We start from the raw sequence: 13,730 nt of genomic DNA on the forward strand, positions 1-13,730 counted from the left end.
AATTTTCCTTTGCCTCATTATTTAGATCTTTTGTTGCATACCCCTAAATTTCACCCTCGACTTATCCACAGGTCATATCAAAATCCATAATTTTGGCCCGCAAACCTGCCCTCAACTTATACATGAGGTCGACTTATAGTCAAGCATATACAGTAGTATTAAATCAAGGAAGCCTTTCCTTATGCATAAAAAGGAAATGGATAGCCTTAATATTTTATAATTTTAAAATTCTACTATAGAAGGTTGTAGGTCTACAGTAATTATGAAGGAAGGCAGTGTTCCCAACTATGTTGGACATTTCAAATATACTTGCTGGTAGCATAGCCAACCTGATCTTCAAACAAAACGTCTTTTAAAAGACAGAACACCACTTTTACATTAATTCACCCCTCTCCCTTTCTAGCAATAATTTATCTATAATACTTTAAAGCTGCTAACACCATTTAGGAAGCCAGTGGTATTTAAAAAAAGAATAAAGAAGTCATACTGTAGAAATTACCCAAATTTCTTTTATAATGGTACCCAACCTTCCAGCCTGGCTAGTTAAGAGAAGGATTTCCATACTCTGCCTGTGTGTGATACAGCGGCAACTTTAAATGTTTTTTTTAATGTACTTCCCGTCTTTGATATCAAGAAGCCATGTGTTCAAATATACGCTCACATGTTCAACTACCTGAAAGCCTCAATTTGTAGGAAGAAGAAGAAAAGCAACGCTGGGGGACACTGTACAAAGGGTGTTTACGCCACTGAAGTTCCTTTGAAATGGAAAGACACGGCATGAAGACGCTTTGCAACTATGGCACGGCCTTACCAGTACCAGTGAGGAGCTCATCTTCAATGTAGTGGGGAACGTAGGTGGCAAAACTGTAATTTCCCTCTTTTTTTAAACTATTTTTTCTTCTTTTATTTTTGAAATCCTCATCTAAGTGGCAGTTTCTTGTACTATAGTGACTCCTGCTGGGAGAGTTAAGTTGAAGTAGCTGAAGGTCTCTTACAGATATATCAACTCCCGGCCAGTATAAAGATGTCCTAAACGCAGGAGATGGAGTTAAACTGTTCCCCTACCTTGGACGCAATGGCTTCTTTCATCACTAAGAACAAACCCCTAGGTTTTACAATTGAGACTGAGAAACTAGTACAGTACTTGTACAATTTTTGATCTACAGCATCACGACGTGAAGCTGCAACAATTAGATGTAAAGGGTCCATTCATGAGGAATAACATCACTTTGACCCTTTGTGTTAGCTCCTACTGCTAATCTTTCCATACGCGTGAACTTACTTTCAATTTGAAGAAGATGAAAAAGTCTTTTGCAAAACCCAATACTGTTTTCTGATCTATGTACCTGAATGTAGAAACGTAGTCTTACCTCATTTTTTTCTACTACAAGCCAAGCTACTTGTAATCCTTCCAAGCCTTTAAAGGGGACCTCCCTTGTTAGCATCTCCCAGAGAACCTGGAACAAGGGGGGAAAAAGAATTTTTTATTTCTATACTTTGTATTTTAAATGCATTATTAAACCTTGATGGAGCACTATCTGTATCCAATTACCAGACAACTAGAGCCCATTCACAGGAATTTGGACATATGTTTGTGTGCAAGATGCTCACACTAAATTAATTTTGAGTATTTTTCTCTTTTCTTTTTAGAAAAAAAACACACCCTGATTTAATCATTATTGAGAGAGATGTGGTGGCTGTTTTTTGAGAAATACATAAAACTACAGTATTCTTCCTCTGTTTCTCAGTCCTTCAAGTCTGATGGTTGACAAAGAGTCAACTAATAGATTTCTTCTCTTCAAACCACAAGAGAAAAATGTTGCTATAATCTTATCTGTTATACAAAATTGTACTCTCTCCTCAAAGGTAATGTCAAGTAATGGAAGCTTGTTACTTTCAGACTTACTTTTATAAGAAAAATTGTTATCATGGACATGAGCAACTTTAGAAGCGTCAAGAAAATGGCTTCCATATTCCAAAATGTTTCTATATTAACTCCAAAGACACAGCAATATTTTCTGTTTAACTATTTAATAACCACATTTTTCCCCATGCAAGAGTAGTTGTCAACAGTTTAAGCACCAACCACATTTTCACTATCATATTTCCAGCCCATTTACTTAACAGGACATAGGGATCTCAAGTGAGTTCTGTTACAATGGCCTATCAAGTTGGAAACCAACAATCAAGTTTTTGAGACAAGTAATACTGGAGTTCTGCTAAGCAATAGTCTTCATAACCTTGCAAAATTCTGTTTCATACTTTATTAGGCTGCCGTTCCGCATTTCTAGTACTATGAGTTTGAAAATATGTAATTTAACTCAATGATTCCCACATCTTTAAAAAAAAATGAGAAAGAAGCTAATCACACAACTGTGACAAGATCATTTTGCTTACAAGTTTGATCTCCAGGTTACAATTCAGGTTTAGTTGGGCATGTTAACTATGACGTAATTTAGCTAATTAGTACAAGAATGCAAACTTTTTGATAGATGCATAAAGGAGTGATACCCATGAAGTCTAGCTGGGCTTTCACTAAAAGGAAGAAGTTGCACCATTGAAATGGCTTGCTGAGGAATTCTCTTGTAGTTATAGAACTTATGAGAAAAGTTTAAAACTTTTAAACACCACTGTGCTGAACAAATATTAATAGGGACAAGAACTACCTTTAGAAAAAGGCATATGTAGTGATATTGTTGTCTGGACAAAAGTAAAGGGAGCAAATACATTTGTTTGTTACTCTGACAACTTTCATTATCTGATATGTCAACAGCATGAGAATAATTTCACAGATTAGGAAGGACTTAATTCTCAAGAATTCATTGGTATAGCTTTGTCTAATCCCTACCATATCTAGAGGATACTAATTCTAGAATCTTGGCCTTCCAAGATCCATCTAGGATACAAATTAACTCAAATCAGAACTATTCAGTTACTACAGATAATGCTGCTCTGCCTTTGTTGCCTCATCCACCTTTTTTCTATTTGCCTCTTTGTCCATTCTTTCAGTCACAAAAAGTGGTGATCCAACCTGCCTTGGTATGCATGTGTTTGTGTGTGTGTGTGTGGGGGGGGGCTGTTGTTGTTGTTGGTTTGCTATTATTGTTTTCATGAGATAAGTTTTCTTACATGTAACTCTGAAAATTGGTTCTAACTAAACAGCATTTAGAAGCAAAATAAAATAATACCAATTCATTAAAAACAACGGTAGTTGAAATCTGGTAGAAAAACCAGTGATCTACTGTAAATTTCTGTGCATACAACTTTCCTTTTCTAAAATGTGCCAATTCCAGATATTTGGTGAAGAAAACTGTTAAGATTTTTCTGGTAAGAGCTAGAACCATCTCCTTTTATGGGAGCATAAAACATTCCCACAACATTGGAGGTTGGCACTTTCCAAATGCATATGGTCATAATTTGCAGTGTGTTGATATCCTGGCTGTCTCACCAATTCAGCTACCAACTCTATCTAAGAAAAAGTTTGGCACAGATTTGCAGCTCTCTTAAAACCTGGATTAAAAATAGATATTTTAAATAATTTTTTATTCCTAAGGCAACACATGTTGAGAGCTATTGCTCACTTTAATGATGCATTTTAGCTGGATAAACACTTCCCAAGTTAAATTTATTATATTAATCCTCTAAAAGAGAGAGAGATGTATATATGCATCAGTAAAAGAAATCCTACTGAACTGTTATTTAAACTGAACACCCTATTACTATTTCAGAGCTATCATCATTGTCGCATAGGTACTTCCAATGTCAGGTAGAGGAGCAGATACTGTACTATTTTCTTCCTAATGCAGAAGAACAAGCTTAGTCATGAAAGATGGTGTAAGATGTTGACAAGTCACATATTTTGTTAGAATACATACAATTCTAATGTTTTAGGAATAACTGGATAGATTGCAACAAGCTTAAAACTGGGCCTGGCATTTGTTAAGACCTGTCAGTTATGTGTCGATCTATAACCTTTATCATTCAATTATGAATAATTTTCATTCATTTAAGTGGGAACCGACCATAACCAAACCAGAATACAGTGCAAGACTAGTCCTGTTTACTCAGAAGTATATCTCACTATCTGCATAGCATGTGCATCTTTAAGGGTTTTTGTCTCATGAATAAATTTGCCAAATCTCAAAGGACAGAAGGTGAACCACAGAAGAAAAGACTGTCAATAGTATAGGCCATCCTTCCCAATGACTTATTCAGAAGAGTCAAGTTCAGCCTGACCAAGGAAAAACGTGGAGCTATAGGTTAACAGCATTGCATTTATTACTGTGTGAATATGCATTATTTTCCTTTACATCATAAATAGAAGATAGAAAACAATATAATCATTGAATGAATACAGCTCATCCTGGCAGAGAAAACCCAGGGGAAAAATAAATAGAAGAAAGGTGGCGGATTCTGTGAACAGAATGCCATTTCTCAACATCTTACTAGTTTACATTTGAAAAGGATTTTGCTCTTTGTTATCAGAATTTCAGCTGCACTTCGCTTGATGAAAAGCAGATGTCTGTCTAGCACAAAAGCCACTTGCAAGTGCTCTAGATTGTGACACTAGGCTGTTCAAAACTTGTATTTATGGATGACATTGTTTTAAATGGCAAATTGTCTTGTTTTTCATGGATTAGATCTTGAAAACACATTTTTGGCCTAAAGGGTTTTTATGAGGAGAAGTTGAAGATGAAATCTTGACTTAAGCCAGTGGTAAGAAAATCAAATTGAATGCACTTCACTTTACCAAATGCACTATCTAACTTAGAAGTTAGAACATGCAGAAGTATTCTATTATTCAGCTGTAAACATTCAGCTACATAATAAAGTCTGAAAATTTTATACGCAGCAGAAATATGGTCAGAAACAGCGCTCTGTTTACAAGTTCCATGTTCCCTAAACTTTTGTAATATCTCAGAACTTACTTCCTATCCACACTGCAGAAACAATCCAGTTTGACACCATTCTAACTGCCATGGTTCAATGCTATGGAATCCTAGGAGTCGCAGTTTGTCATTTCACCAGAGCTCTCAGACAGAGAAGGCTAAATAGCTGCAAAATTACCACTCCCAGAATTCCATAGCATGGAGCCATGGCAATTAAAGCAGTGTCAAACTGCATTATTTCTGCAGTGTGGATGCAGCCTTAGTGCTTTTAACTGTTTAGAATGGAGACAAGTGGTGGTGGTGGGTGGGGGGAATGACACCATTTCAGGTCTTGCAGTTATTTGTCATTGGGACAAATCAACTCAGCCTACTTACACCAGACCAAGGTTTCACAACAAATAATGTAATTTCGCCAGCTAAGAGACAATTTCTTGTATCTAAACATCCCATCTGTTTATATGAAAATATTACCCAAAACAATTGCTGGCTCTAGACTCAGACTAAAATCCTATAATACTTACTTGGGAGTCAGTCCCACCAACTTCAACAGAGACTGTTTCTCAATAGATACATAAAGGTTTATACTGTAAATCAGTAGGTTGGTAGTACTTTGGTCCCACTGATTCCAATACTGCTTAACTGTGATTAACTTAATTTGGATGGAAGCAAGCATTTGTACCACTGAAATGACCCGAGTGGGACAGGATAACAGAAAGGCATATTTGACATGGAATTTTGTGGTTGAATGGTGAATGTATGATATGCGTGTGTGTGTGTGTGTGTGTGTGCTAACTGGCCTCAAATCGACCTCAGTTTATGGCTACACCCTGTCCTTAACAGCTCTGCCCAGGTGTTGCAGACTCAGGGCCATGGTTTCCATGATTGACTGTGTCCTTGTGGAATGTGGTCTTCCTTTTTTCTGCCCTACTGTCTTGCCAAGCATTATGTATGGTCGGGAATGTTAATCTTGTGCCTTCTAGATGCTGTGGGACTACAATTCCTACTACTGGAGTCTTTGGGCCATAGTAATTGGAGCTGAAAGAAGACATCATCCAAAACATCTGACAACCCCAATCTATGGACCGTGTGAATAATGCTTCCCACCAAAGTGGGAGTGGGTCTTGGGCTCCAATCCTCTTTCCCCAGCCTCTCACAATAGTATTGTATGTAAAATGGATATGTCTGAAATAAGAAAGCTCTCTTTATTTTATAATGAAATTTCTGTAATCTGGAAAATGGAATCCACTGATATAGTATTAAATTGGAATTTCCCATGTGTTCATTTCTAAGTCTACTCTATCACATTTCTGCACTAATCTGTGGGGTTTTATTATTTTTAATAGAAATTATATTTAAGTATGTTTTCAGACTACTTTTTATAAAATATTTTTCACATTTTAACTATAATTTATTTCCGAATACAGTTTCCAAGCATATTTTATCCTAAAAGATGTGTTTTGATGCAAGGCTTCTAAACAGAACTGTTTTCAGATAGAACCTGAATCCTACAAGAATACGTAAAACTGAAATAAAATTACTGATAACAGCTATTTATATGAATAAAGTATCATGTTTCAGCTTCCACCTTCTCTGGTGATGTCAGTTGGAATGAGATAAACAGCATCCAGTGGCAGTTACAGAATTCCCAGGATAAGCATGGAATTTAATAGATGGTACATTGAGTCAAGAATCACCAGAGATTTTTTGGGGGGAAGTGCAAAATTTTAAGTATATCAGAATCTGTAGCCTGCACATTAGACCAATTGATTCAGATCAGAGAAGGTTTTACTTAAGTCTAGAAATAATACAAGCTAACAAGTAATAATGCAGGCAAGGAGGAATGTTTAAACAGGTCATATCGACAGGGGAAAAATAGGACATCCTATATTACATGAGGCATGTGGAAGGAAAGAAAAAAAGAAACAGTGAAAATTGAGTGTGCATATATGCCAGAGCAAGAGCATGTGAGAATGCACTTTGCCTGTAACTATTCCAGAGAAAAAAAATCTACGCATGGATTGATAGTGAACAATTTAAATTATTCTGTTTTATCCGGAATTGTTTCAACTATTCCTACAGGCTGAGTCTCCCTTATCTAGAATCTCAAAATCTGAAATATTTCGAACTCCAATACTGTCCCCATGAATGACTGAGTGAATGACACTATTTGTTTCCTGATGGTTCAGTCTACACAAACTTCATTTCAGTCTACACTAACTTTGCACAAAATTGTTAAAAATATTTTGTATCAAATTAACTTTTTGAGCTAAGTGTACAAGGTGTATATGAAACATAAACCAATTTCATGTTTAGGCTTGAGTTCCATCTCCAAGATATCTCATTATGTAAATGGAAATATACCATAAACCAAAATCCAAAACACTTCTGGTCCCAAGCATTTTGGATAAGAGAGACTCCACCTGTTTTGTTTTAACTGTATGCCATTCTGAGATCTCATGATAGGTGGTGGTGGTGGTGGAAGAGAACATAAATGAGAGACAGAATATATATATTCTGTAGTGCAGTGTGGGCTGCATACATACTTTAAAATAACCTGTGTATTGTTCTATTGTTGATGGCAAGGCCTCAGGATGGGAGAATATGCAAAGGAGGATTAGTGTCTGCTAACTGGTGATCATTATCTGTTGGGAAAGCCCCTGACCGTGAGTGATTTCTCATTTGCATTTGCTGAATCCTTATTTTGCTATTCTTCAGGACTGGCAGCCAAACTCTGTTCACTTTAAGGGTTTCTGCTTTCCAGTTGAAATTATCCAGATGTTTATGGATTTCAATGGCTTCCCTGTGCATTCTGACCTGATAGTTATTGGCATGGTCCAGGATTTCAGTGCAATCAAACAGTATTTTATGCCCAGGATGGTTTACAACATTTTCTGCTATTGCTGATTTTTCCAGCTGACTCAATCTGCAGTGTCCCTGTTTGGAAGGCAATGAAGAAACAGGCTACTCACCACACCATATGAATATGTGTCACATGTTTCAGATACTGGGAGACTCTGGATTACTTCTGGTGCCATCCAAGGAAAAGTACCCACAAGAGACATATGCGTTGTATGGGAATGAAATCTTGAAGCACCAAAATCACAGATCTAGACAAGGAATCAAACAGCGAGTAAACACAACAGTTCACTTTTTAAGAACAGTGAGATATGAAACAGAATGTAACAGTAAATACCCTTCATATATGATTTAAATGATCCTACCTTTAATACCCCATCTCCAGCTATAACCACTAAAAATGAAATAAAAATAAAAAATACATTATAACTATGATAGCTATGAGCAAAACAATTACATTCTTTAAAGAAATAACCACACCATGATAATGGACGTGCATTTACAAGTATGGTTCATATCAATCACATGGTTGGAAATACAGTATATCAAAACTAACCTACACTTATTTCAGACTGAATTGTCTGTCACAACCTGCCTCAACCTGGCACTTTCTAGATGTATTGGACTACAATCCCCATCATATTTAGCCAATAAGGGTGAAGGTGATATGAGCTGTACTCCAACTCACCAGGTTGGGAAATCCCAAGGAAAGAAACCTTGGGGTCATGGAGGTAGCTCACTAAAAATGTAACATCAGAGCATCATGATAGTGGGAAAGGAAAACTCAGTGTTAGAAAATACTGGGAAATTGGTTAAAAATAAAATTATCAAGTATTAAAATGCTGTAATTGGCCTAAAACCAAATGTTAATCTAACTAGACTAGGCTAGTTGAATCAATAGGAACTTAATGTGTCAACATTTACTGTATATAAGCTGCACTGGTACAACTGGTTTCTACTTTTAACAACTAATTGGATTTAGGTCATAAGAATCTAAAGCATTGATGGAAATCATCTGGCCCTCGAGATACTGCTGAACTGGAACTTCTACAAGCCTTATCAAAAACAGTCAATAAAAAGACATGCTGGGAGCTGCAGTCCAACAACATCTGGAGAAGCAAATGGTCCCCATCTTTAACCTACAGTGTAGTGTCATTTGGAATATTCAAACAGAATATCACATGGCTTAAAAAAAAAACAGACAAGGTCATCCACAGATAATTAGGTAGGTGGAATAGCTTCATCAAAACAAAACCTAAAATGTCCTGGACATTTTAGTTTAGGAAAACTAGGGAGAAGATACAGTCAAATGAGTGAGTAGGGATTTATTTCCCCTTTCTTTATTAGGACTCAGGGTCACCTAGCAGAATTGATTTAAGAAATGTAGAAATAAAAAAACAAATAAATATTTACAAACTCTTTAATCAACTTCTGAAATGCACAGCATCAGGCCTTTATAAAAAGAGTTTTAAAAGTCGTTCAAACCTGCCAAGTATGCAAAGGGATCTTGTAGCAACTTTGAGACTGAGAGAAACAAGTTGGTAGCATAAATATTTGGAGACTTGGGGGGCTGGACAGACCAGCACTTCATGCCCATCTGGACCTGAAGTAGGGTTGCGCGGGTGCTGAGCATTTACATGCTCAGAAACCCTACCATGCACCCTGGGCACCATCTTCACACATGCCCATACAGAAAAACGGCGCTGCACACAAGGAGCATCATAAGGCCACACTGCATTTTGCAGCTCCTATTTGCACTCAGTTTGGGGTGTGGCATGCAGCTGCCATGTCCCCAACCCAGCCTGTTCAAGGGCAGCATAGAGCTGCCCCGGGCTGTCTGTCAAGCCCCTAAATATGCTTCATCAAATGCATGGAGTGAAGTGCCTAGGGAAAGATCTTTACAGCCATAAATGAGAAGGTTGTCTGTGTGAACAGAAATAGAAATGTAAAACCAGGTGGTTATGGTGATGCTGTAACATGTTCAGTTTTAACAAGAGTTGTTGGGGGACAAGCTACAAAGAAGCATAAAGTGAAATTACAACTAAGAAATGAAGAGATTAGAACACCTACTGATTTTTAGAGTCAAGCTTCTCTTCTGTAGCACTAACAATAACCACAGCCTTTTCTTAAATGTGTGCCCAGTTTGCAAATCATAGTGTGGTTTTCATGACTACCCTGCTTTCATGTTCTCATATTTTAAATGATTGTATAGGTGGAGCAAGATGGGAAACTTTTTGTTTTCATATGTTCTTGACTATTAATGTCAATAATTCATTATCCTTGACTTTGCTGGGTGAGCCTGAGGGAAACTGAAACTTAGGCCCAATACGGACAGGCGGGAAGCGCGTGGCGCTGCTAATTCTAGGGCAGGGGTAGGCAACCTTTCTGAGTTGGGGGCCAGGTTGCTGTCCCTCAGACAACTGGGGGGCCGAAGCCGGGGGTGGAGCTTCCACCCTCCAGGGGTGGAGCCACATGCCGGGGGTGGAGCTTCCACCTTCTGGGGGCGGAGCCACATGCCAGGGTGGAGCTTCCACCCTCCAGGGGCGGAGCCACACACTGGGGGTGGAGCTTCCACCGAAGCATCATCATCATCATCACCACCACCACTATCATTGTTACAGCAGACCTTTGTTACAGCACTTTGGAAAGTCACACTGTCTCACCTTCATAAATAATAAAAATAATGAAATGAAATAAAAAGCAATAATAAAAATAATGAAATAAAACAACAAAAATAAGTGTTATATATTTTTAAAAAATAATGGAAAAAAACCCAAGGCAGACCTGAAATGACTCACAAACCATTTCCTGTATTGCTTGTACTGTATATGCATTATCCTACTTGAGAGTATGTATTTCCCTGGAAAATGATTAACCATCCATTATGAAAGCCAAACCCTCCCTCCAGTCCATCTGCCTTGGTCCAGGCCTTGCAGGATAGAGAAAATGCTGGACCTCTTACCCTTTCCCTCCACCACCCCCCTTCTCCTTCTGTGTCATGTCTTTTTAGATTGTAGCCCGCAGGGCAGGGACCTAGGGCAGGGAACCGTCTAATATAAAAAGATTGTATGTACAAGCGCTGTGTAAATTTACAGCGCTTCATAAATAAAGGTTAATATAATAATAATAATAATAATAATGAGAAGGGAGTGGGTGGAGGGAAAGGGTAAGAGGTCCAGCAGTTCCTCTCTACCTCCAAGGCCTGGACCAAGGCAGATGGACTGGAGGAGGGCTTGGCTTCTAATGGATGGTTAATCATTTTCCAGGGGAAAATACATACTCTCAATTGACAGCAGCTGCATCTGCACTGCAAAAATAACACTGTTTTAAGTGCCGTGGTGCCATCCTATGGATCCTGGGATTTGTAGTTGTGATGTCAGGCTCTCTGACAGAAGGCTACATATCTCACAAACTACAAATCCCAGGATTTAATAGTATTGAGCTATGGCATTCAACCGGTGTCAAACTGCTTATTTCTGCAGTGCAGGTGAGACCAATGAAACTTGATTCAGCAGTGCAAACAGATCACAGCCACACAACATATCCTAATTTTCCTATTTGGAAAGTCAATCAAGAAGTGAATCCTTAGGAAATTCCCAAGAGGTTTTGAGCTGCTTTTCACAAAGAGAGAAGAGGAGAAAAGAGAAAAGAAAGCCCTTATAAGCATGGAGATTGGATGGAAGCCATAGGTATCGTATGTATGTGCTTAATTGCTCCATCCCATCAGTGGACTCTGCACCAGGTTTGGCAGGTCCATTGATTTCCATTATTTTTATGAACATGCTCTATTAGTTGCAAGAAAAAATGCTGTTGCTAAAACAAAAGCATACTCTCTTTATAAAAATTACTCCTTATTCCTTTTAGGAATGCACTATTGCATATGGAGGCTCCAGCAAAGTAATCCACAGAGATCGAAGTCCCGAATGGTAATCCAGCATGAATGTCATGTTCTCTGTGTATTTGTTTTCTTGCAAACATTGGATCACAGTGTTGGTACTGGAAATAAAAAAAAAACTGCTCTATGTGCAGCTAAATTTTGCTGAAAACATCCCAAACATATTTACCACTAATTCAATTTGTCCTTGAAGAAAAATTTCTTGGAGCTTTTTTCCCCTTACAATTTGCACTTTTGTAAAGTTATCTGAGAAAATTCTGGGTATTTACCTGCACAGTTAGTAAGGCCCCTAGGTTGTAGTGCCAAAGTCAGAATACAGTAGTACATATAATTGTACTAGAGAATAATAACTTGTGACACTACAGTACTATTAGATAATCCAAGGAGTAAGTCAGTACTGCTGTCTCTTAAGATTTGATTTTTTTTTTTAAAAAAATGTTATTTAGTTAACTCAAAACAAAGATCAAGATTTCAAATGTTTTCACTCTAGTCTCCTGTGAAGGGTGCTAGATAAAATAAGCTACCCCCTAAAAGCTGCACAAGACTAAAGAAAATTCCTAGCCCCATGATCTAGTATCCATGGCATGTGTTTGGTAATTCTTTTTGGAGTAACCAACACTACTTGTTGTGACTTGGCCTCCCGCTTTCTCCTCCTCCCCAATGAGTCAGTACTGTCCTTGCTGACAGCCATATCCACACTCCTTTAAGTGTTTTTAGGGGCCGTACAGTGGGCGGGTCTGTGATCGTTTTTGCCCACGTCTGTGCTGCAGCGTCCGCCACGCTGCAGCACAGACGCAATACCAAAAAGAAGCTGTCTAGAGCAGCTTCTCTTTTTACAGCATCGCACCAACAGGAAGGGGCACCACCATGATGCCACTTCCTGTCAGTAACGTCCGTATGCTGTGCTTCATTGTCATCTTCATCATGGTGGCCCCTGTGTGGACCAGAGGCTGCCATGATGGTGTCATCCATACATACTAGGGTTCTGGAATGTGCAGTTGCTGTGCACTCCCAAACCCTAGAACGGGGTTGGCAACCTGCGGCCCGCGGGCCGGATCCGGCCCGCCAAGGCCTTCTTCCGGCCCTGCGCCAGTCCTGCCGCTGATTGCCGCCGATTTTCCCCGTTTTCTCGCCGCTCCGGCCACCATTTTGTTTTTCAAAATGGCGGCCGAGTCTTGCGTCTCTTGCGTGACCTCAGGATGGCAAAGTCACGTGAGATTTTGGCCGCCATTTTGAAAAACAAAATGGCGGCGCCCGTGTAGGAGGCCTGGTGCAGCCCCTGTAGCACTCCAACAGGGCTCCAGGGGCTGCAGCAGGCCTGCCGCAGGTCCACTCGCCCTCCCCCCTCCTCCCTAAGAGCAGGGAAAGGAGTAGGAGAAGGAGTACAGAGCAAGGGAGCCAGGGAGCCAGAGCAGCAGCTGCAGCCACAGCAAAGCCAGAGGTTGGTTCATGTGGAAGGGGGTTAGCTGGGTGTTTCTTTCTGCAAAATCCCCTCTGAGCACCTTGTGGCTTTTCTGAGTTGAAACTGTGCATGCTTGCTGCGTTTATTTTCAATTGCATTTTAGTATTTCTTGCTTGTACCTTATTTAGTGTTATTATTATTACTACTACTTGCCCTGGGTGTTCTTTCTGCAAAATCCCCTCTGAGCACCTTTGTGGCTTTTCTGAGTTGAAACTGTGCATGCTTGCTGCAGTTTATTTTCAGTTCCATTTTAGAATTTCTTTGCTGTTACCATTATTATTTATTATTATTATTACTACTACTACTACAGTGGTACCCGGGTTACGAATTTAATTCGTTCCGCGGCGCCGTTCGTAACCCGAAAGATTTCGCAACCCGAAAAAGCCATAGCCGCTAGCGCTGGAAAGCCGCGATTTCGTGCGAAAAAGCGCCAAAGCACCAAAATTTTTTTTGTAACCCGAAAAAACCTTCGTATCCCGGAACAGTTTTTTCCTATGTAATTTTTTCGTATCCCGGAAATTTCGTAACGCGGTGATTTCGTATCCCGGGGTACCACTGTACTTGCACTGGGTGTTCTTTCTGCAAAATGCCCTCTCAATGAGAAAGGGGAGAGAGGTGTGGGAAAGGT

The 13,730-nt window shown here is 39.2% G+C and overlaps 1 protein-coding gene across 4 annotated transcripts in view; it reads right to left on the bottom strand.

Moving 5' to 3' along the window:
* The window catches only part of MAP3K20 (mitogen-activated protein kinase kinase kinase 20), a 150,232-nt gene that overhangs the window by 92,748 nt on the left and 43,754 nt on the right, over positions 1-13,730 (bottom strand). For 3 of the 4 annotated variants that reach the window (XM_042446714.1, XM_042446715.1, XM_042446718.1), the window contains exons 6-8: positions 8,111-8,139; positions 7,859-7,996; positions 1,371-1,457 (exon numbers count right to left, since the gene is read on the bottom strand). In XM_042446714.1, the coding sequence (XP_042302648.1) occupies positions 1,371-1,457; positions 7,859-7,996; positions 8,111-8,139 (254 nt within the window). The remainder of the gene's footprint in view (positions 1-1,370; positions 1,458-7,858; positions 7,997-8,110; positions 8,140-13,730) is intronic. The other variant, XM_042446716.1, reaches the window with a different exon arrangement.

This window comes from Sceloporus undulatus, chromosome 1 (assembly GCF_019175285.1).
Source record: "Sceloporus undulatus isolate JIND9_A2432 ecotype Alabama chromosome 1, SceUnd_v1.1, whole genome shotgun sequence".
In the NCBI taxonomy this organism is placed as follows: domain Eukaryota; kingdom Metazoa; phylum Chordata; class Lepidosauria; order Squamata; family Phrynosomatidae; genus Sceloporus; species Sceloporus undulatus.